General features: G+C 38.0%; 1 protein-coding gene across 5 annotated transcripts in view; it reads right to left on the bottom strand.

Annotated features, from left to right (window-relative positions):
• Positions 1-15,695: 15,695 nt before the first annotated feature.
• DDHD1 (DDHD domain containing 1) overlaps positions 15,696-24,014 on the bottom strand; it is a 95,212-nt gene continuing 86,893 nt past the window's right edge. For 3 of the 5 annotated variants that reach the window (XM_027570090.2, XM_027570091.2, XM_027570093.2), the window contains 2 exons: positions 23,650-23,733; positions 15,696-18,342 (listed from right to left, as the gene is read on the bottom strand). In XM_027570090.2, the coding sequence (XP_027425891.1) occupies positions 18,161-18,342; positions 23,650-23,733 (266 nt within the window). In that variant the 3' untranslated portion in view covers positions 15,696-18,160. The remainder of the gene's footprint in view (positions 18,343-23,649; positions 23,734-24,014) is intronic. The other 2 variants (XM_027570092.2, XM_027570094.2) reach the window with 1 other exon arrangement.

Here is a 24,014-nt window from a genome sequence, read left to right as displayed (position 1 = left end):
GCAATAGAAATGGCATATTAATTTTTATTTATTTAAACAGTTTCCAAAATGCTACTTATGCAGGAATTGGCATTATTACACTCAATACAAAAGGAAGGAATGCATAAAGATAAAGAATTAGAAAACAGAAATGGTAGTACTGGTAAATAAATCCAAAAACCAACAAAATTAATAATTAACCCATTTTTTTAATGGAGAAAATGCACATACTAAAAATAGGAAATGGAAATGGATTAATAACCACAGACATGGGAGAAATTAAAAGACTCCTAAAAGCTGATTTTACTCAGCTCTATGCAAATAAATTCTAAATGCACAAAATGGATGAATTTCTAGTGAAATATTAATTGCCAATGTTGTCCCCAGAAGAGATAGACAATCAAAACACAGCAATTACTGAGAGAAATAGGGAGAGTTGTTAACCTCCTTACCAAGAGTAAACAAATAAATAATGCCCTAGTTACAGATGATTTTACCAGTAAATTCTACTCGCTTTTAAGTAACAGATGACAGCAACTGTTTTAGAGTATGCAGAAAAGAAGAAAAACCTCCAGATCCTCATGATGAAACCAGGCTATAACTGATACCAAAACTCAATAAAAGTAACACAAAAAATAAACTACAGATCAAAAGCACATATGAATATCAATGCACAGGCTCCAAAGAGTGTATTAACGAACAGATTCAACATAAAAAAGAATAGCACACCTTGGTAAAGTAAGATTTATAAGGAATGCAAAGACGATTCCATCTTAAGAAATATGTCTATATAACTCACCATGTTAGTGTTTAAAAAGAGGAAAATCATAGGGTTATCTCCATAAATGCTAAAAAAGCACTTGAAAACTTCAACCATTCTTGATCAACATGTTTAATAAAGTAGGAATAGTCACTTTATATCACACACATACAATATAACCAGAAAGCCTATGCTGCAGAGAGAACTACTAGCATGTTACCCTCACCACTACACCCAACCATCATCATCCTCGAGGTAAGAGCCCACACAATTAGATGAGAGAAATAAGTAAGAGGTATAACAATTAGACTGTAAAGATAGAGTTAATATTATTCATTATTTATAGGCAATATGATTTTACAGCTGAAAAGCCCAAGAAAATCACCTGAAAAAGTATGACAAACAACAGGAGTATTCACTACAGTAATTATGAATAAAGCAAACGTAAAAGAATCATTAGCATTGCTATTAGGAAAGCTATTGAGATTAAGAGATTGCCACTATTTAACCTCTTTTGACTTACAGAAATAGCAATTTCATATGGGTCAACCCAATATATATAAATAACAACCACCCAGAAAACATAATGGGTAAAAGATGCCATATATAATGGCCACAAAAAAGACAAAATAGTTCGGGATAAAATTAAATGTTCACAATTCATAGAAAGAAAAGTTTCTAAAATTCTTGAATGGATTTCTGTATCTTCCCAATTAATGTAGAAATTTAACATAATATCAATGAAAACACCAAAAGAAATTTTTTAGAAGTAGAAAAACTGACTTAAAAGTTCTTATTGGAAAGCAAAAAAACCCTTCAAAGTTAGAGCTAAGAAACTTACTTAAAAACAAAAAAGGAGACTAATGGGAGAAAACCAACTCTACAAGACAGTATAACACAAAACTGCATCTAAACAGGTGCTTTGTGAACGGAGTTGTAAGGGCCCAGCGCAGACTGCCCTCGGATGTACTACAAAAGCATACTGATCATTTTGAATTGAATCTATTTGGGAAACAACCAGGACATGGGCACTCAGACCCTCCTCTGTCCCCATGAAAGCAGAAAACAAACCTCCCTTATGAAAAATAGCTTCCCTGGGGCGCCTGGGTGGCTCAGTCGGTTAAACGACTGCCTTCGGCGCGGGTCATGGTCCCGGAGTCCCGGGATGGAGTCCCGCGTCGGGCTCCCTGCTTGGCGGGGAGTCGGCTTCGCCCTCTGACCCTCCCCCCTCTCGGGCTCTCTCTCAAATAAATAAATAAAAATCTATAAAAAAAAAAAAGAAAAATAGCTTCCCTGTGCTAGGAATTAAAAAGACTTCCTTATCAGCAGAAATAGGGATGTTAAAGTTGAGAAAGCTGTAAGTAAATCTCACTACTTTTTCACTAATTTACTTCCTCAGCCTAAATTCTGCTTAGAATTCCTTACTAATTAAAGCTCTTAAACGCCTGTTTTCCTTAACCTGTAAATTCCTCACAAATCTATCATCCCTTTGTCTAAAATGTATAAAAACTGCCTGCCTTAGTCATTTCTTTGGGTTTCGATTTCATTATTGGGCCTCTTTTTGCACATAACAAAAATTTGGTTTTTCCTTCTATTAACCTGTCTCAGGTAAATTAATTCTTAGTCCATCTGGAAGACCTTGAGGGTAGATGAAGAATTTTCCCTCACCATCAAAGTCAGTGGAATAGATTCCAGAATCCAGAAATAGACTTGTGAAGAATTTTAGCATGATGAAAAGTGGCTTTTTTAAAAAGATTTTATTTATTTATTTGAGAGAGAGAATGAGAGATAGAGAGCACGAGAGGGAAGAGGGTCAGAGGGAGAAGCAGACTCCCTGATGAGCAGGGAGCCCGATGTGGGACTCGATCCCAGGACTCCAGGATCATGACCTGAGCCGAAGGCAGTTGCTCAACCAACTGAGCCACCCAGGCGCCCTGAAAGTGGCTTTTTAATTGAATAGGGAAAGGATTGATTATTCAATAAAAAATGTCTGGACAGTTAACTGAGCGACTATGTAAAAAAAGAAAAAAAACTTCCCTCTATATCTCAGAATAAATTTGCGATAGATCAACAGACATAAATGGTAACAAATGAGTCCATGAGAGTACTAAAAAAAACCATGGAAACATTTTTATGAGTAAATTCTTAGGAGGAATTTAGGGAGTTCTTTGGAGGCAGCAAGTATTTTAAAGATCTCAGGAGAAATGAGAGGTCTTAAAAAGTCTAATTTCCTGACCAAGAGTTGGAGATTGGGTTAGGTGAAACCTCTGAAACTCTCTTCTTAGAGAAATGAGTGGGAATTCCAAGTACTCCCCTTGTGCCTGCTAATGCTTTTGATGTAGTAAGTGTACTGGCCTATTTCACAATCTCACTGTGCAGGTCTTGAGTGGAGGGAGGAGGCATAACCCAGATGTCAGCTGGATTACTTTCTCCTTTGAAATTCAAAGGGAATTAGCTTGAGCTTCTATGTTCTTCCTTAAGGAAATTTGGTCAAACAAAGGTAAAACAGTACAAAATGATAAACTCATTTATGGAGTTCCTAGGTCCTGTGAGAAAGTGCTCAATCTAAGTCCCATTGAGCATATTTAAATACTATTCCTAAAGTGTTTGGACCACTCAAAAGCCAGGATTCATGGGCAAGCATTATGATTTTTAAAGTTATTAAGTTATTAGGCTGACTTAAAGCCACCACTTAGTTACTGAAGCTCTTTCAGAACACTGAGACAGATAGTTAAACTGTCCTTTTAAGAGGTTCTGACCCTTTATTACTCTAAATGTCTGGGTAAGACATTTCTTTCTTGTTTCCTACATTCTAAATCTTCCAATGTCCACCTCTGGGATAATAATCATATTTACATTGCTCAATACCCTGAAAAGAATAAGAAACATTTATATTCTATGGTATTTAGACTGTGGTATGTAAATTGATCAGTTTTTTTTTTCTAAAGATTTTATTTATTTATTTGAGAGAGAGAATGAGAGAGAGCACATGAGAGGGGGGAGGGTCAGAGGGAGAAGCAGGCTCCCTGCTCAGCAGGACTCGATGCTGGGACACCTGAGCCGAAGGCAGACGCTTAACCAACTGAGCCACCCAGGCGCCCCAGAAGTTATTTTTCATATTATTTTATTTCTGCTATCAGTGTTACACTGTTTGTTGTTTCTTAACAAATAAAAAGCCCCACACTTCCGGGTTGGTTACTTATGGACACAATTAAAAAGTCAAAAGGCACAAAAGACTATATATAGCCTAAAAGTGAGTCTCTCCCACTCTGTCCCTCACTTACTCTCTTACTCTCTTTTGCAGAGGAAACCACTAGGACTAGTTCCTTATCTGAAAGATATACTATCCACCCCCTCACCAAGTATACGTTCTATACACTACACATTCCACATTCCATGTTCTATACACACATTGCTCTGCATTTTGGTTTTCACTGAACCATATAGCTTGGGGATTGTTCCAGATCTGCACAAACAGGATTGCCTTATCTTTATCTTTATGCTGCATATCATTCCACTTTATGAAGGAATCATCATTTAACTAATCCTACACCTACAATGCTTCTAATTTTTAGTTCTCACCAATACTTTTGCAATGAATTACTTTATACGTGGGTCATTTTGCATATAAGAGAATATTTGAAGGGTAAATTAGTAAAAGCAAACTGCTGAGTTAAAGGGTATGAGCATTCTCAATTTTGATAGCTATTGCCAAATTGCTCTCTAAAGGGGTTGTGCCTATTCCTGTTTCCACTAGCAAATATTTGAAAATACCTGTTTGCTAGTAACCTGACCATCAGAGAATGTTAATTTTTTTGGTTATTTTTTTTTCTTTTTTTTTTTTTTTGCTGTCCATCTTATAGGTGAAAAGTGTATCTCATACTTTTAGACCCTTCTCACTGAATGATTCAAAATGTCTTCTTTATCATATACTAAATTTGTCTATTTGATGCATTTCTGGGCTTTCTGGTTTATCTCATTGGTCTCTCTTCTCTCTTCATACACTCTTACTACAGTTTTGATCACAGTAGATTTAGAGTATGTTTTACTTTATTGTAGGTCTAATCACCCTTATTGCTCTTCTTTCCCCCAAGAAATTTCCTGGCTGTTTTTATTTTTTTCTCTATGAATTTGAGAAATAAGTTCGTTTTGCTTCAAAAAAAATCTGTTGCATTTTTTACTGAGACTACATTACATCAATAAATTATTTAGGAATACTACTACTTTTTAAGGTTTATCATTGCAGGCTTGCCATTTCTTACCAGTATCTTTTGAGGCATGTCTTCCTGAAGCTCATAAGAACATCTTAAATATTTTCTTGTTAATTCTTCACAGCATCTTTGGAAATAGCAGGTTAGATAGAAGATAAGGGATTAGCCCAAGATTACATATGATAAAAAGTCCTAATCCAGTATTATATCTACTTTTTGGTAATGCCTTACCACCAGATTTTACACAAATTCAAAAACAAAATAAATTTTCTACCAAGGATTAAATTTTCCTATTGTGAAAAACCAGCAATGTGCAAAAACAATTCAGCAATGTATTTCTTGTGTGATGATCTGTGGCCAAGCACAGAATGCATTCCTATCATGGAGTAACAATTTCAAAAGAATTTTGAAACCAGAGTTGGCTTGGATGCTGTACAATGACACCCAGGATCTTGGCCTACTTCCCAGATTTCCCCTTTTTGGTTTTCTAGCAAGTTTGGTCATGCCTGGGAATTTGCTGAATATGGTACTTGGATCAGTGACTTCCTGAATGTGACATTGGGATCAATGGCATTTGTCTGCCCAAGGATTTTTGGAGTATAATTTTTAGACTACTGCAGTTGTAATTAAGTCCTTTATTGAACTGGTGCTCAGTTGCAAGGGTGCAAAGAGGAAGGGCAGTTTGTGAATTGATTATGGAAGGCAAAGATCTTGAGAGAGAATGTTCTCTTGTGAATATTGAGTTACATACCTGGACACACTGGTGTTCCAGCTGGAGGATCTTCAAGTCCTTAAATAAATATCTAATGGATTTAAAAGCTATCTTTAATGCCACCTTTGACAAATGGCCACTTAGTAAAGGTCAGCCAAGACTTGATAAACAGTTGATTATCTGCAGCACTTCCTACCATCACCCTGGCTCAGTTAACATGGGGAAAGTTGACAAAGAGCCTGCCTGAGTTATTGAATTACTTAGGACACAAGCACGTGTTGACATATATCTGAGTGTATTTTTGGATTACATTTCCAAAACAATTATCATTTTCATCATTTTGTTTCAGTCAGCACTGTTCTCCTCAATGCCATAATTACGAGCTGACTTATGTAAAATATTTTAAAAATGTATAGTAGTATGATATACATACCTAGATAACATCTGAGATTATTTGCCACCACCTAAATGAGAACATTCTTTAGCTTGGCCCTCTAAAACAAAAAGACTACTGTGTTCTAAACTAGAATGTTATGCAAGAATCTGAATAGCATAGTTTACTGAATGCTCAGCCTGTTTAGTGACATACCAGAGTAGGACAAAGGCTAACAGCAAAAACATGGGGCAAGTTTTAAGCAATGAACTTAAAGGTATATGGATGATGAAATATTTAATTACCAAGGCAGAGACCAGGTTGTAAAATCTAGCTAATGAAAGTATAAAGATGAGTTATTAATGGGATAGCTGTTTAATTAGATGATTCATTGGTTTGTTAAGCAGTAAGAGTGTTGCCAAAATCACAAGATTAGACCTCTTTGAACAAAGAATGGTGATGGTGTGATGACGTCATATATCACTTGCCTTTTATTCCCATTATCATGGCAACACCTTAGGCTATAAATATGAATTATTTAGACATGAGAAATAAGAGGTGAGGCAAAATTGGCAACTGAAGGAAATTGTTATGGTAAATTAGGCATATGGCATATGAAGTTAGGAGAGCATTTACAAGTCTAGGAAAATGACAATACAAATTTCATGATTCTCCTTAGATTAATAGAATTTATCTCAACCAAGTCATACATGGAATGCTTTTACAAACATGACTGTGCTCCTGAATCTTGAAATTTGCCTTAAGTATTATTAAACTCTGTGGTTATAGAACTCAACAAATCTCAGGTGAGTGGAAATCTGAGTCTGTCAAGCCTCTCAGAGAAATGTAAAACATGATTTAAACTCAAGGGACTTTTTTTTTTTTTTTAAGATTTTTAAGTAATCTCTATACCCATCATAGTGTATAGCTTGAACTCATGACCCCAAGATCAAGAGTAACACGATCTTCTGACCAAGCCAGCCAGGTGCCCCTCTAGTTCCTTTTATTTATTTTTTATTTTTTTAAAAAATATTTCGGGATGCCTGGGTGGCTCAGTCGGTTAAGTGTCTGCCTTCGGCTCAGGTCATGATCACTGAGGTCATGGGGTCAAGTCCCTAATCAGGCTCCTTGCTCAGCAGGGAGCCTGCTTCTCCCTCTGCTCCCCCCTCTGGCTCGTGGTTTCTCTCAAATAAATAAAATCTTAAAGAAAACAAAAAAATTTTATCTCTTTGAGAGAGAGAGAGAGAGAGAGAGAGAGAGAGCTCAAGCGCGCAGGAGCAGGGGAAGGGCTGAAGGAGAGGGAGAAGCAGACTCCCCACTGAGCAGGGAGCCTGACTAGGGCTCAATCCCAAGACCCTGAGATCATGACCTGAGCCAAAGGCAGACGCTTAACCAAATGAGCCACTCAGGTGGCCCCCTGTAGTTCCTTCTGACAATTTTTCATTAAGGATTTATGGACTTCTTAGGGACCTCTGTACAGCTAAGAACCTGAGTGCCTATATATATATAAACATTATTCACTACAGAAAGAGAACAAGAAACAATTCAAGGGTAAAACAAAACAACAGATTCATTATGGAGGTCTTAGGTCCTCTGAGAAAGTGCTCAATCTAAATCTTGTTGAGCAGGATTGTTGCAATATATCCTGTATAACCGTCTGAAAGATTTCAGGGTCTGAATTCTGGAAAAGACTTAACATCATTAAAAAATGTGGTTCCAGGATGATTATGAAAAATTACAATATAGGTATTTTCAGCTTGCTTAAACCTAGAGTATCTGGATTGACCATTCACAGGATGGTTTTATTCCTAGGTAAGAATATTTAGCTTTTGTATGTATTGAAAGAAATACAGGTTAAGACTATACTCACTGAGCAACCCACTTGTCAAGACATCAGCCTTCTTACTTATAGCCCTGAAGAAGGCAAAGTAGGATGCGATCACCTTGGTTTATTTTTCTTGTGAAATAATGTTCTTTTCTATCCCACTTGCAAGCACTGTGGTTAATTTTACCAGCAATCAAGGCCACAAGCAGGGGAGTAAGCTAGAATTTTGACTGAGTCATGATTCCCAGGCCTCTTTCTATAGATATTTGTGCAGAGTCTGGTTCTGAGGCCCATCTGGAATGCTCTCCCACACATCATGCTGGGCAAGGCAGCAGAGCACAGGTTTTAGCGTCTTTATGATGAGGCTCCATCATCTTGTGGCTATGTGACAGGGTCTGGTTACCCAAATCTTTGTGTCTTGGTCTCCTTGTGGAAAAATAAGGCCTAACAACAGCGTTCGTTTACCTCATAGAGGTATCATGAACATTAAATGAGGGGATACATCTAAAGCATCTAGAATGGTGCCAGGTAGACGTTAACAATGATTGTATATAAAAAAGCCACTCAAGTGGAGATTTAATAAACAGCATGCTGTAAGCTTCCCCACCCCTGGATATAGACATATCCTTCAATTGTTCGTTTTACAGTTGAGGGGGGCAAATGAGCAGAGAAAACTTTGAAAGAGTTAGCAAATTTTTGCAACCACAGATCTAGATGAGAAAAATTCCCAGGCTTTATTGGGTCAGAAACAGGTGTTCTCCAATTTGGCATTACTCTGAGGCACCAGCTCCAACAGCCCCCCAACAAGGTGCCCCAGTTGTCCCCATAGCCTGAGAACTTTCCACTGTCCCTACCTGTGGGAATGCTTCCCTCCCAGACCAGTTCTTCCCCTTCTCTGTGCAGTGGTACCCCCTCCCCACAGAAGGCATCTTTAGTACACATGCTCAGGCGACCACCAGAGGTAATGTTTTGTTTAAGGACTGACCTTGGGGTGCATTTAAACATAGGGACAAACTTTAGCTCCCCAAAAAGTTATAGTCCCAAAGTTAATACTTAGTTGAAACTTGGGAGTATACTTCCTTCTTTATAAATATTAAAACAAAATGTGCTAGTCTCTCACAAAAACAGATTAATTGACCAACTACCATTTCTCATGAACTCCATCTTCTCCTTTGTTTTCCCTTCCACTATGTTTCAGTTGCTGTGAGGGTAAATCCTAAATTAATCTCTGGTAGAGAGAGAAACACTCTGCAGCTGGAAGGAATTGGAAAAGCACTGGGGATTTTTTTCCTCCCTATCATGAATTCAGTGATGACTGACTTCAAAATAACAGTTCAATAAATGGGAAAAAAAAAAGATAGAACACATTCCAGGGTGAGGGGATGGCAAGTACAAAGGAAGAGAGATGTGAACATACACTGTTAAGTTTAGGGAAGAGCTTATGGTGAGAAGGAAATAGTTCTTGGTCTCTGTAGGAAACTGTCACTGAGTTACCATGGGGCACAAGTTGGGGAGTGCCTGTAATTATATCTAGCTGGCCATTTTTGTTTGGCACAGATTAACACAACCATCTTTTAAAATAGTATGCTCAAGTTCTATTTTCAACTTCATCCTGACATACACTTCTGCCACACCCTAAGAGCTATTCATTTTGCTTTTTTTGGTTGTGGAAAAAGCAAGGTCCCTTTTGTCTGAGCCTCTTGGTTCTAGGTCGGGTTTGCCTTTCCTCAAGGCTTTTCCCAGTTCAGCAATTCCCATGAATTTTGGTCAAATAATTTTCCTACTAGAATGTAAAATCCATGAAAGCATGAATTTTTGTATTTTAAAATTCATTGTTATTCCTAGTTCTTAGAATAGATCTTGGTACACAGTACCAGTCTAGACATAATTCAAAACATTTAAGCACCTACGATGTGGTGCCCTATGGAGGGTCCAATGCTACCTTTTAAGAGCTTGCAAACAAGGAAAAGAGATGTGTAATCAAACTCCAAATCAAGGCAGAATGAAACCAGTGCAACTATTGAGGTATACATTGTTAATGGGGGGCTGCTATGGACTGAACGTCTCTCCCCCACATTCATATGCTGAGACCTAATCCTCAGTGTGATAGAGTTTAAAGGTGGGTCCTTTGGGAAGAGGTTAGGTCATGGGGTATAGCCTTCACGATTGGGATGAGTGCCCTTATAAAAGAGAGTCCCAGAGAGCCCTTGTGAAGGTACAGCGAGAAGACAGTTGTGAGGAACAAGCCCTCACTAGATATCGAATCTGCTGGTGTCATGAGCTTGGGCTTCTTAGCTTCCAGAACGGTGAGAGATGTTTATAAGGCATCCGGGTTATGCTATTTTTGCTACAGCGGTCTAAAAAGACTAAGACATGGTGCTCACGCGCAGTAATTGATTTCAACCAGAGGATTGAGGAAAAGCTTCACAAGCCATTCTCCTCAAAGACAAGAGTTTCCATTAGGGATGTGGAGGTTATTTTTGGTCAAGTGGTTATTAGTTTGGATTCTTCCGGTTTCAAGAGATAGAAACCCATCTCAAAATAGCTTACACAAATACAAGGGAAGTGTAACTAGGAAACCTGGGGGTGCCACTTGCTTCAGCTCTTCTAGAACTCTTGACCCTGCTTATGTGTGTAGGCTTCCTTTCCTCCCATAGCAGATAGACATAATCCATGTTGCAGAGGAAGGGGTGGAGTTTGGCCACAGATCGCTCCATGCTTGTATCACACTGGATTGTATTTAATAGACATAGAAGGCTAATAAGATCCCATGGAAAGTCTCTGCTCAGTCTAGTTTGGGTCACATGCCTATCTCCAGGCTAATCACTGTAGCTCATGGAGTGGGACATATGCCCATCGTGTGGCCACGGTACAGATAGTGCTATGATGGAGCTGTGTTAATAGGGACTCATACAAAGCAAAAATAATTTTAACCAGAGATAGGAAAAGTTGCAAGACTTCTGTAGGATTGGCAGCTCTATTAGAAACATATAGAGTGGGCAGGGCTAGGGCAGTACTTCCTAAGAAAATAGGAGAGGAGAGGACCCCAAAAGAGGAGAAGTAAGATGCTAGGCAGACAAAAACAACAGGTAACCACTACAATAACTAAAATGCATGCACTCATAGGCAAATGGGATGCGGTTTGCTGTGACAGAAATTTGATTGCCAAAGCTAGGCAGTGGGAGATCAGGCTGGAGAGTTAGGTTGGGCTGGGTCATGGTGAGCCTCCACTGATAAATGGGAGTTGTCAAAGGGCTTAGTTGAATGAATGTTGTGAACAGACCTAGGTCGCTCTACTCCCCTTTTCCCAGAAACAGCCTCTGGGCTAACTCCTCTGGAACGTCTAAGGTATCAGGCTCTCATGACCATGGACTTCTTCCAGTCCCATTTGCTTTTTCTTTCTCCAGGCCACGTACTATCTTGCCTCAAGTCTAGATGCAGTCCTGACATCCTGGTCACTTGTTTCCCAATCTAAGGTCAATATCCCATTAGGGAATTGCTTTTGTCCAGCACTGAAATTCCTGGATTCTTACAAAATAACATCTAAAGCCTTATTTTTCAGTCACTCTGGCACCAAAGGTGGGGGCTGCGGGGGGTGGGAAGTGGAAATGTACTACCAGTTGGTGGCTAATCCGCATGGGTTACCGGGGTTAATTTTCTTTTTTTTTTAAAGATTTTATTTATTTATTTGACACAGAGAGAATGAGCACAAGTAGGGGGAGTGGCAGGCAGAGGCAGAGGGAGAAGCAGGCTCCCCACAGAGAAGGGGGAGCCTGATGTGGGACTCGGTTCCAGGACTCTGGGATCATGACCTGAGCCGAAGGCAGTGCTTAACCAACTGAGCCACCAGGTGCCCTCGGGGTTAATTTTCTATTGCTTATCACATATTCAGATTAGCCTGAAAGCTTGAGAACTATGGTCATCTTTTGAACCCTGGGACAATAAGCTGTGAATGAATTATACTGTACAAGATCTGAACGTGCCAATCTTTTTTCTATATGTGTTCTTGAAGGAGCCAGTGTGCCCCTGTGGCCACCAACCCTCCTAGTAGGAGGTGGTATTGTGGCCATAGCTCATTAATATGTAGATTTTAATATCTTTCACTCTTCATAAACTTTTGGGGAAGATTACCATAAACTGTATAGGATCAAGAGGATTATGTTCCAAAGAATGCTTAGAACAGCTTACTCTTTCAGGTTGTTACTATAGGGCATAATTGTTTGCTCCTGGTGAATGAGATAATGAATGGATCCATTCAGCTAGAGAAACTGTATAATTCAGGAACAAACTACATTTACACCTCACTTCCTTGAATTTAAATGTGCATGCACTAGCTCCAACTGTGAAAAATCAACACTGAACAGTTCTAAAATGAGGGTTGTTTTTTTGCCATCCAAGCAGATCACTGCAGAGATAAAAACGGGAATAATGCTTCAGTAAAAACTGAAGTTTGAGAAAATTAACCTTGACTATTGAAAATGAGAGGAAAGAAAGGAAAAAGAAAAAAGAAAAAGGCCACTTTCTAAGAGTTGTTACGGCAGCCACTGACAGCATTTCGTACTGTCAAGGAGAGTGGACAAACATCAGAAGAGATCACAGAAGCTGAAGAAAGGGTCTCAGGAGAGTCACGGTGCCGCTGCTTCTGAGAAATATACCCAATGGCACAGAGCAAAAAGCTCCCCAGACTCTTACTTGCAGAGTGTGGATTTATTATGACAGCCTCAGGACCAAAAATGGTTATATTTTTCTATGACAGAGCTCACAGGGAATCAAAGATTTTCAGAGATCAAGCAGAGAAGGTGGTGTGTGCAGGTGTAGTCAAGGGAAGGTAGGAATGATGCTCATAGACACTCGATGTTTTCCAGGAGAAAGCATTAAAGGTGAAGAGTTAATACATTTGTTTTTCATCTTACTCCAACAGCGGACCAGATGTAATCTTCCTGAAGAGTGACTTCCCAAAGTATCCTGCTAACTCTAGGGTGTGGAGGAAGCAAGTTGCACCCTGTTACAAATAAATGAAAAACCATAAGGTGACAGACAATACTAAGCACACTCCCACCCTTATTCAAACACAAAGGTAGAGGAAAAGTTCATGCTATCTGCCAAGAGATTATTTTTGGGGAAAAGAAGCATGCATGTGCACGTGCGCGCGCGCGCACACACACACACACACAACCACATACAGCAGCAGCAGCAGCAAAAATTCTTCTGTTCTCCAGTACTTAAATTAAAAAACTTCCATTAGTTAACCTATGTTGGAAAAGTTTTAGAAGGAACCTGCTTGTCATCAATTGATAAAAGGCCAACATACAAACACTAAGCGAGGGAGTGAAAGGAGTATCAAACATTATTTAACACTGTGCAACCTCCCTACCAAATTGGCATTTGTCTCCAGAATGGAAAACTAATATGTTCCTGGTGTACCTTTTAATTTATTTTGTTTTGTTTTTCTTTTTCTTGAGTGTTGAATCTGAGACAAGAAGGGCCCTCTGTTCTGATCTGGTAGGGCACTCTTTCATAAGGGCCTTGGAAACAAAGGAGACCAACTGGGGAACTCAAGCCTGGAGCCATTTGTCAAGAGCTTGCAGCCCGTAAAGCATCAGGTTACACAAGAGGGCTGTGGGTGGGGCCAGGAGGAGGCACAAAAAATGAAGAGAGGGAGTTTCTGGCCTTCAGGAGTTGCCGATCTCCTAGGGGAAGAAACAGGCGGTGTGGCCTAAGACGTTGCTGGGAATGGGGGTGGGGACTAGGTTCTAATTCTGACTCTGTCATTGGCTGGCCATGTGATCTTACAGGGTGGGAGTGGCCACTTGTCAAATGAAGAAATCACATGAAGGGGCAGATCTCTGTAAAATGGAGTAATTAAATAATGTGATCATTTCTCTAAGTATATTCCAATTAAAAAAAATCTGGTTAAATTTGGAAAAACTTCCCTTCCCTGAACCCCCACAGTACCAGATCGATTCTTACTACATTTAGTCTATCAAAGGCTCCCAAAGTCCTGTTGTAAAAGATTCTTTTAAATTTGGCATCTCCCAAACTTATTTTCTGAAAAAGCATCTGTTGACATTTGCAAAACATGCTTTGGAAACTGCTGATCTCTCCGCCCCTCCCAGCTTTAGAATTCTACTATGGTTAGTGGTTATTTTTCCTTATGGGCACCATCACTTCCCTCCTCTTTCATCGAGCCTCTTGGGCTGAACCTAACATGCTGCCTCCGGCTTTACTTTTCATGACCTTATGCTACTTAAATGCTCACATGAAACTAAAACAGGGTTGGACCAGATGACCTCTAAAATCTGTACAAACCCTGAGATTTTAGGATTCTTTGAATATTATCACAAACACCCACTGAAGACCAAAACAGGGTGTATATAACCCAGGCTGTTCCCATCACAGTACTCATATTTACTACATGAGAACTTGGGAATTGAAATTCTATATCCTGCCATTCTGTACACGGCTCTAAACTCAATACTCTATTTCCTTGCAAGATCCTCTCCCCTTGACTAATGCAAAAGCAGAATATATAGGGAGACAGTGTGGGTGGGTTGTATGGGCTCCCTAGACCATCCTAGAGGTGACAGAGTTGAGTCCAGTGGGGGTGCTTCCTGCCAAATCTGCTCTTTGTAGGTACAGCAAAAGGTTCTTCATATAAGTAAATTCTTATAAAACATCAGGAAACCTATACATATTGGACCATACCTAATTATAAAAATATTTAGTGCATGCGTTTCAAAGTCAGCCAGAGTACCATTCAATTCCTGGCAGAGGCATGGGGCCCAGGGATGACAGAATATGGATGTAAGAGACAACGTGAGAATATCCACAGAAGTCAACTAGCCAACATGCAGAGAGTTTAGTACAATTCTAGTTCTTTCTCTAGTGCAGGATTACTAGATACTATTTTTCACTCTGTCTTGACCGTTCTTTAACGTCGCACATTTCTTCTTTAGCCCCATTTCAATGCCAACAAGATTGTTGAAAAATACTTTTAAGACAAGGGTGCCAGGGTGGCTCAGTCAGAAGAGCATGTAACTCTTGCTCTTGGGATTGTGAGTTCGAGCCCCACGTTGGGTATAGAGATTAAATAAAAAGTATTAAAAGAAACAGTTAAGACACACAAATTAACTTTCTCAATTATCCAAATGTAGTAGCTGAGAAGACAGAAATATTAACCAACCTGATTAACAAGAAAGCCATTTAATTGTTTTTCCTTCACTGCAGACCTTACAGTGAAATCTCTAGGTCTGGTCTGCTCTACTTTAAGGGGCTCAGGCGCCATTACTGAAATGAAGGGTGAACTGACTGGGACACGACTGATGGTTTCCTTTCCCTGTCTACTCTTCAGGGAAATGCAAAGCAGGCATATGGTGTGTGAATGCCGTGTAGACCAGGACACTTCAGCCCCCAAGGAGGAAACAACAGAGAGAAGAGGTGAGGACAAGTGTTCACATGTCACTGTCCGAAGGCTTCGACAGAACATGTGCAGCGTTGAGAATTTCCAAAAGCTGACAGATGCTATTTAATAGGAAGAAGTAAAAGATAAGATTCTTACGGTTTGCTTCACGTATAAAGGGGTAGTTCCAGTGCATTTTGTAATTATATTCTATAATACAGTAACGATAGATTGTTAACATAAGCATAATTCCTGCTGAAAATAAAGTTATGAACTAACAAAAGGCTTTAGCAAAAGCTAATTTCAAAGTAAAAATAAGAAGATTTAATCTGAAACATTCTTATTCTAAGTTTTGATAATTCCTGGGACCCTAACTAGGTTAAAACTGAATGATCTGACCAATACTCAGAAGAATCATCATAGCATGTACACAAAATAGAGAATAAAATTTTAATGGTATCAAAAACAGAACTTTTTGGCCAATTTAGTACTTGTTGGAATAAAGTTGCAAAATGTTACTCAGTAACGGACTTAGCTTCTAAATCAAGCCAGAATTACACATACTCTGTATATTACTTGAGTATATACAAGTACATTCCATGATAACATGCAGAGACATGGAAACAAGAAGAGTACTATCAAATCAAGATCACCATCTCTACTGATGAAATAATGAAAACAAAATACCTGTTCAGTAATCCAGAATATCTCATTTTGCCAAGGGGGGAGTGTTGCTCTTTTCAAGAATTCAAATAAACTCCATATGGTTAAGTTTGTTTCCTCAACATGAAAAATGAGAAGCAGATAATATAGCCAATAGCTGTATCTTTTTTTTTTTTTTACTCAATAGCAAATTAAAAGGTTTGATAGACTCTACTCTTCTCAGGTAAAAAGGGCTCTTTGCATTCTAGTGGTTAAGAATGAATCCCTTAAAGCTCCTAAACATTTGAGTGTCACACCATCTACAGCAACATATGCTCAAGTACCTTTAATGATACAGTCATATGAGACAGGAGTTTAATTTTCCTGAGAACTAAATTAGACTTATGAAATAAACTAGGGTATGAAAATGACCTGAGTTCACAGGAATCTCTAAATTCGAAAGAGACTGCTTCAGCTTTGCTAAGATTTCATCAAAAGCCTTTTATAGCAAGCATTTCTCGGGGAGTCACATATTTGGTCATGGAGCCTTGGGATCTTTTTAAGCACTAAGAAGAAGTGCTTTCTGTTGTGCAAATTCAATGAAAGGCCAGAATAGACAAGAAGACTGATGGTGCTGTAGGAAAACCTATAGGTGAGCCTATGGATTGCACTACTTTGTAAAGAAAGGAGTAGGTGAGATGTGCAACTGATCCAACTGGGCAGCTAAGAAAACCCTTGTAAGGTAAGTGAAGAAAGCACCTTAAGTGGAACCTAGTAGAAGCCACTCAGAAGTGAGGGTTGGTTGGGGTAGAGATGATCTCCTCTAAGTAACTCTCCTCTATATGTGAGAACCCCAGAACATATTCGAAAGGTAGGGTAAAATATTGGCTTCACAGTCTCTTCTCCAAATTACGCATTGCAACTTCTGTGATTATTATTGTTTGCAAACTAAGAGGTCACATGTGAATTACTAGTCACTACAGCATATAAAAGAATATAGTCTAGCCTCAATCTGAGCTCTTCTGTTTGTTCTGTAATCTAATTCAAGGCACTTTAAAATGTTTTGGTGCCTTAGTGTATTAACACGTAACATGAGAAAAACACTCATTTACTTACCTCAAGGAGCTACCACATAGATGACTGAGTCTTAAAGCACTTTGGGCTCCTCAGATGAGAAGCACTGTGGAGACAATCACAGTGGAGGAAAACTCTCCCAGTGCCTTAGAATCCTGATCTATGTGTCTTGTGTCTCAACCAGGTTTTCTTAAACACTTCACAAGTAAAATGTGTTAGTGGCACTCCATCCCTTTATATATGTTAATTGTTTGGCACACCGATGTTTATATATTTAAAATAGTCGTAGTACTCACTACTCCAAAGTTGTTTACTAATTGTCCAATAAAGTTAATGAAATGTAGCCACGATGGAGTACTTTGTGTCAAATTTAGAAAACTTTAGCTTTCTCTGAGGTACATGTGACATAGTAAAAAGTTCATTTTTTTCAAAATAACTAGTGTTAATTATGTGAAACCACAAGTTTTTAATGAAAAAAATACTGAAAGTATGCCACAGTGTCTATATATTCATCTGAAGAGTATAAAGATGGAGTTTTGAGGAAAAAAGGGTCTTAATGCTATAGAAAACAAAGGTGGTTATTAAATTGTTCAAAGGAAACATTTTAAAAATGTCATATTTCATATATTGAAATAAAGCCGTTAGAGGTAATAAATTATAAATACAGTAGTTCATTGTTTCTTTTTTAGCATTAATTTTTCTAAGCAAGTTAAATTCGAAACACTTGAAACCTGTCATCCTCTTGTTTCAAAGAACTATGGAAATAGAAGCTTTCATAGGAATCTACAACAGTGATATCACCAGTGATCTTTACATAGACTACACTGGACCTTGGCCATTTTAGATTTACAACATATTTTGGTTAATACATTAGATTCAACTCATTAATATGCCTTTATATTTGGAGAAATTAGATTGTGATTTATAACCCAAACTCAATTCCAGGTCGTGCTTGATTTTCTGCAGGGGGTTCTGTCAGACTCATAATTAAAATGATGAAAACTGTAAATAATTTCTTTCAGACTGAAAAAATATTTTTGTTTTTTTAAATAAAGTGCTTTTAAATTTAAATGTTTCTTGCCCTAAACAAAACTGAAACACACTTAAACCTGATATGTCCATATCTTGACACACATATTTTAACAGAAAGAAATCAGTTTTGGGCCATTAATGTCCTTCAAGAGTTCAGATTGGATCTAAATTGGGTTTTGCATTATTGTCGTGCTCATGTTTGTACATGAAGGTTAAAAGAAAGAGGGCAACATCCAAGGAAGACCAATAGGCAGTATGCGACGTAACAGCTGACCAGTAGCGGCTTTCCACAAGTCCTTCTCTGAGTTCAAAATCAATTCTGTGATCCAATTCCACTAAAAAGAAAAAGTCACACAAAGGAGTAAGTATTACAATATGTTCTATATAGACTTCACCTAGAGTTGAGAACAAAAACTTAGCTAATAGAAGTGATTTTCCTAATTATCTTTTTTTTCCTTTAGTGACTTTCCACTCTAAGCTTATGGGGGGAAAACCACAAAACAACAACAACAACAACAAACAAAAAGCCCCAAAAAACACAACACCCAAAGCAGCCTCAACAGCTCAGGATTCTCTTTGGTGGAGTCCTTTCTTTTGTATGCTCAGGTCAATATGGAATAATAAAGGAATAAAACAAAAAAATTCACTTGGTATCACAGAGTATATTTGGAGTAAAGAAATTAGGCTCAAATCTTAGCTTTCCCATTTAATTTTTGTTCCTAATCTAAAATAAGGAAAACAGCTTTCCCGCAAAATTGTTCGCCAAGCTCATATGCAATAATGTCTGTGGGGGTGCACAGGTCACTCAAAGGCTCCTTCCCTGGGGAGGGCCTATCCATCACCTCGTTCGGTGGTGACTTTTTGCAGCCCTAGACTCCCCATGTGGCTGCTGTCACACAGCCTGGTCCCCACGCAATCAGCAGGGCCTCACATGTGCCTGGGACATACAAGTGCTCACAAAATATATGATCGATAAAGAATCCACTGGATGGACAGTTAAACTGGGAGGAACAGTGGTGATCCTTGGGAGGAAGGACTTCATTTATAACAGTGCTGTCCTCAAACAAATCAGTGAATTCAATCAAGTCTTTTTCTAAAGCCCACAGAAAGTCCTTGCAATACCCGTTAGAGAAAAATTGAGGCTATCATAGAATTACCAAGGATTCATTTAATAAGTCCTCAGAGATAAAACACTTAGAAAAACAATACTTCGATCTTTAGGAACTCCTTTAAAACAGTCATTGAGCTATATAATATTTTGAAGGAACTCTCTTAAAAACAAAAAAACACTCAGATCTTTGTTCAGAGTGCCAGAAGATGTGGAAAGTAAAAGGTGGCAAATATCAAGGTGGCTGCAACAAAAGTTGGGTTTTGCTTTCCACTGAATTTGGTAATTGCACATAGAAAATCGTATTCACTTTAGAGAATGCTTTCATATAAATGTTTAGCTAATGCTTATTTTAAATAGGTACTTTGTGACAAAAGCCACTGGTGATTTAAAAATGCATATAGTTGTTACTTTTCTACTCAACTATGCTTTTCTGATAAGGAAAGTCCATGGATCTACCTATACATTTTCAGGTAAGATTACCTTAAGCAGCATAAATACCAATTAGGTTATAAAACACTTGTAAAATATACTGACACAGGCCTTTTATAATTTTTTTAAACTGCTATTTTTCTCATTTAAATTACAATAAGCTAATCCACAATACATCAGAAATAGCTGAAATCCATATGTGGAACTGTGGGGTAGTAATGTCTGAATCTTTTGTCTTTTGAATTCCACGGGACATTTGAGTTTGATCTGTAGGCACATTCTGGCACAACAGACAGGAAGATGAAAAAAGAGGAAACTGGAATTCTCAAGCATGATGAAGAGAAGTCAAACTGGAGTTAGTTATAAAGAGAAGAGGAGAAATATGAGGAGAAACAGAAGAGATGAGAAAAATACACATTCATATCGGCGAAGACCACCAAGTTATAATTTCTACTTTAAAATGCTACTGTAGAATGTCTTCCTAGTCTAACAGTCTTAAGTCGAATTGTTGTTTTAGAGTCAAAGAAAGGGAAACTTTTTGTGTTATAGCAAGTATTATTTGGCTTTGATTTTGTGTCCCTGACATTTATTCTTAAATGCTGTTACTGTCGTGAAACACTGCCTTTCATACACTAGACACTCAAATGCTGAATTTATCATCCTATTATAGCCTTTGTCATTCTTCTCATCTACAGGGACTTCCTATCCCTTGCTATTTATCTGTAATCTGTCCTCATCAAAATGGGACTAATGTAAGGTAGCCAGCCTGTACCCGATGAATCAGTTTTAGTCTCTCATTTTCCTTAAAAGATTTACAACAGGCAGTCTGGCTGCTAGTGCAGCTGACCTCACATGTGTTGGTTCTGCTGGTGGAGAGATGCAATTAGGTGGGCCCAGGTCTCATTTTCTCTCTCCCTTTTATGTAGATCACAGAATTTGCAGGGGAGCAAGGGTCTAGATGGCAGTACCATTCTTTATGTGCTGTGAGATGTGCTCTTGGCCAAAGTAGGCCCAAATCTATATGGAACTGCCTTGGACCTACTTTCTCATGATTAAAATATCAAAAATGGGTGGCACAACACAGCTGGTAGTTTTTTCCTAGTTTCTCTCACCGAGTTAGGTCAAAGAGAAAGGAGAACGTAATATCATCACTTTGTCCTTTCTTCTGAGTGCCTGAGGGCTAGAATTCCTCGATCCACAAAGACTGAGATCCTGAACAACTGAAGAGAAGTAAAACTGAGAAAAAGACTGTTAGATTTTAACAATCATTAGCAGTTTGCTTATACTGCTTTAAAACAGGGATTCTTTGCTTTTCTGGGGAGTCTCGCATACAGGCCTGTTTCCCCAAAGTGAATGTCTGCAATTTATGAAGTATGGAGGTAAAGTGTCATCAGTACTGTGCTTTCATCAGAGAACTCTCTGTACAAGGCTTGTCCACGTGGATATGGTATTAAACAAAATATGTGTGAACAGAAAGTGAGCATCTTAGTATTAAAATGTGTACTAATTGGACAGGTTTCTACTGTTTTAATGGAAACATCTTAACTTTCCTGTAGAGAAATTTTCAAAAACTTAATCTTAACAGTTATCTTGGGGGCACCTGGGTGACTCAGTCAGTTAAGTGTCCAACTCTTGGTTTTGGCTCAGGTCATGATTTCAGGGTCATGAGATAGAGCCCTGAGTTGGGCTCTGCGCTCAGTGGGGAATCTGTTTGGGATTCTCCGTCTTCTTCTCCCCTCCCCCTCCTCTCGCTCTAACAAATAAATAAATCTTAAAAGAAAAAGTTATCTTATTTTAAGTAATAATTACGGTTATAATTGCATTATTTTTGGCTACAGGCAGACACCAAGAAAAATACTAGTAAAGGAAACTGTGTTTTCAAATGGCTGGCAAAAGATTCTTTCATAATCAAAAAGATTATGCTGAGTTCTTGTTGGTATATTATGTCTTCCTATTTTTGTGCTACCTCAGTTCAGCTATACATTTCATGTGGTTAGGTGTCTGACATTCAAGGAATATCTATATTTTGTGAATTGTTATAATTTCAAATATATTTAAGAATATTCTCCAACTGTCCTTTCTTTGAAAAAACAAAAACTCTGGGGTGCCTGGGTGGCTCAGTCATTAGGCATCTGCCTTGGGCTAGGGTCATGATCTCAGGGTACTGGGATGGGGCCCCGCATCGGGCTCCTCGTTCGGTGGGGAGTCTGCTTCTCCTCCTCCCTGTCACACCCCCGCCTTCATTCACTCTCGCTCTCTCAAGTAAATAAAATCTTAAAAAAACAAAAACAAAAACTCTAAAATGAGTTTTGTAATCAGTTTTCATATCTGCCAAAATAATTTCCCAATACTAATCTATCCTTGAAAGATACTCAAAATACCTCATGTTTGAGAACAGATGGGCTTTATGGGTAAATGTAGGCTCTATGGGTAAATCTTGAATACAAAAAACTCCAGGAGATGGCCAGATTTGTTGGACCCTCTACAATCTGGTTTAAGAAACTTTTCCAATCCTATTTATAACTATTCCCTTCCATTTAACTAACTTCTGGTTCTCTACATACCCTGTGCTTTGCTTATGCTGTTTTTTCTCCTGAAACATCTTTTTATCTTTGCATGTCCAAATCCTACTTCCACGGAGCCTTTTATGATTTTCCTACCTGAAAGCATTTTCTCATTCCCTAGAACCGACAAGAGTCCTTTACCTGTACCTTTGTTATGTGGCTCATCATATTCTACCATATACTATAATTATTCATGTAGCTATTCACCTCCCTACTAGAATATATATATATTCTCTAGAAAATATTTAATTTCAACACCAGCATTTACATTTTTGTGGGCAGTACTGAAGTCTGTTTAATATTGGTATCTTTTCTAGTGACTAGCTTGGTACCTTGACTCATGGTAAACCTTTAACAAGTAATTGTTAAAATGAAAAAAAGCAGGGGAACAGAAATAGAAGCCACACACATATTACCATTTGATTTAGTTTGGTGTAGTTATGATTAGTGGTCTAGTTGCCTAGATAGTTGGGATGGTTTTAAGATGGTAGATATAAGGGCTAGTTGAATGCACGATAAAGGAGTGGATTAATTTTCCTTCATCCAATTAAATATGCAAAATGCACAAATCAAATAATTTCTTCATGGATTTGACTATTTACATGAGTGGGGCCAAAGAGAGCACTTATATATCATTCCTATGGGGAAAATTCATGAAGTTACAGCAACACAAACTGTTGCTAGGGAGCAAAAAAAAACCCAAATCAGTTTGTTATATTAAAATATTGTTCTGGAATTTTTAACCAAGTAAGAGTTTTTTTTTTTTTTTCTTTGAAAATAGAAAAAAAAAGTATGGGACATTAGCAGCTAAACAAAGAAGTTGTAAAATTAGATGCGGTTAAAAATCCAAGGAAAAACTTGTAACATTATTTTTTGTTAAAGACAAATCCAATATTAAAAAACAAAGAAAAAGGAAAAGGAAAGAGAGAGGAGCTGTGGAGAAAGGAATGAAAGTTAATGATACAGTGATTTTAAACTAAGATAAATCCTTAGTGATACATTTAGAATCTGCTGAAAATTAAAAGGCTGAAAATATCTCTTACATCCCAAACCACTAATTTTTAAAAACAACACTACCCCTCTTAAAGAAGGCTGAATATTTGTGCATACCTACAGCCCTAAGGAGTAATGTTACTGACATGTGAAATAACTGGGAATGATTGCATACCTCATACTACGAAACCTTTTTATATCTAAATGTCTTACATGAAAAGAACAGTGAACCTCTCTGAAGCCTTTAGGACAATAAAGAAGGAAATCAGACTAATGCTTTTCTTCCCTCTCTATAAGGTTCCTTCTTTGTAGGAACGTACAGGAGTATCATTTTAGCATGGTGAGTGGCTAATCAATACTTGAGTTTCAGGACCACTACTACTAAAGATTAGAAAATACAGGAAGAAAATATATATAAAATAGTCTATAATGGTGACATTCAAGCTGATCTCACAGAAGAATTGATGCAATTTTTCAGTGAGCAGAAGACCTTTAAGTAGATCATTTTCATAGTATTCTGGCGCTATTCCTGACATATACCATACCGAGGGTATTATCTTTATTCTGCATTACACTTTCCGGAAAAAGAAGTTGTGGGAGATTAAAGAACGATTCCTGAAGTCTGAAATCTGTGAAAAAAAAACACAAGATGCTGTAAAGTGTTGGCTGATGGTTACAAAGGGCCTTCAATGATGTAGTGGCCAAAAGTTAGAATACTACTCCCAAATATGCTGATTAAACCTAGCATACATAAAGAAGTACACACTTTGGTTTTTATGAAGAGCTCTTTCATGGAAAATATAAGCATAATCAACTTTGAAATACAATGTCATAATCTGTTAACAACCAGATATCTCCAAAATTTGTAGAGGCAAAATATGCTAAAAGAAACAGATTTTTTTTTTTTTAT

The sequence above is a fragment of the Zalophus californianus genome, chromosome 6 (genome assembly GCF_009762305.2).
Source record: "Zalophus californianus isolate mZalCal1 chromosome 6, mZalCal1.pri.v2, whole genome shotgun sequence".
Lineage (NCBI taxonomy): Eukaryota > Metazoa > Chordata > Mammalia > Carnivora > Otariidae > Zalophus > Zalophus californianus.
Note: the sequence above shows the minus strand (reverse complement) of the source record. Positions and strands in the feature narration are given on the sequence as shown.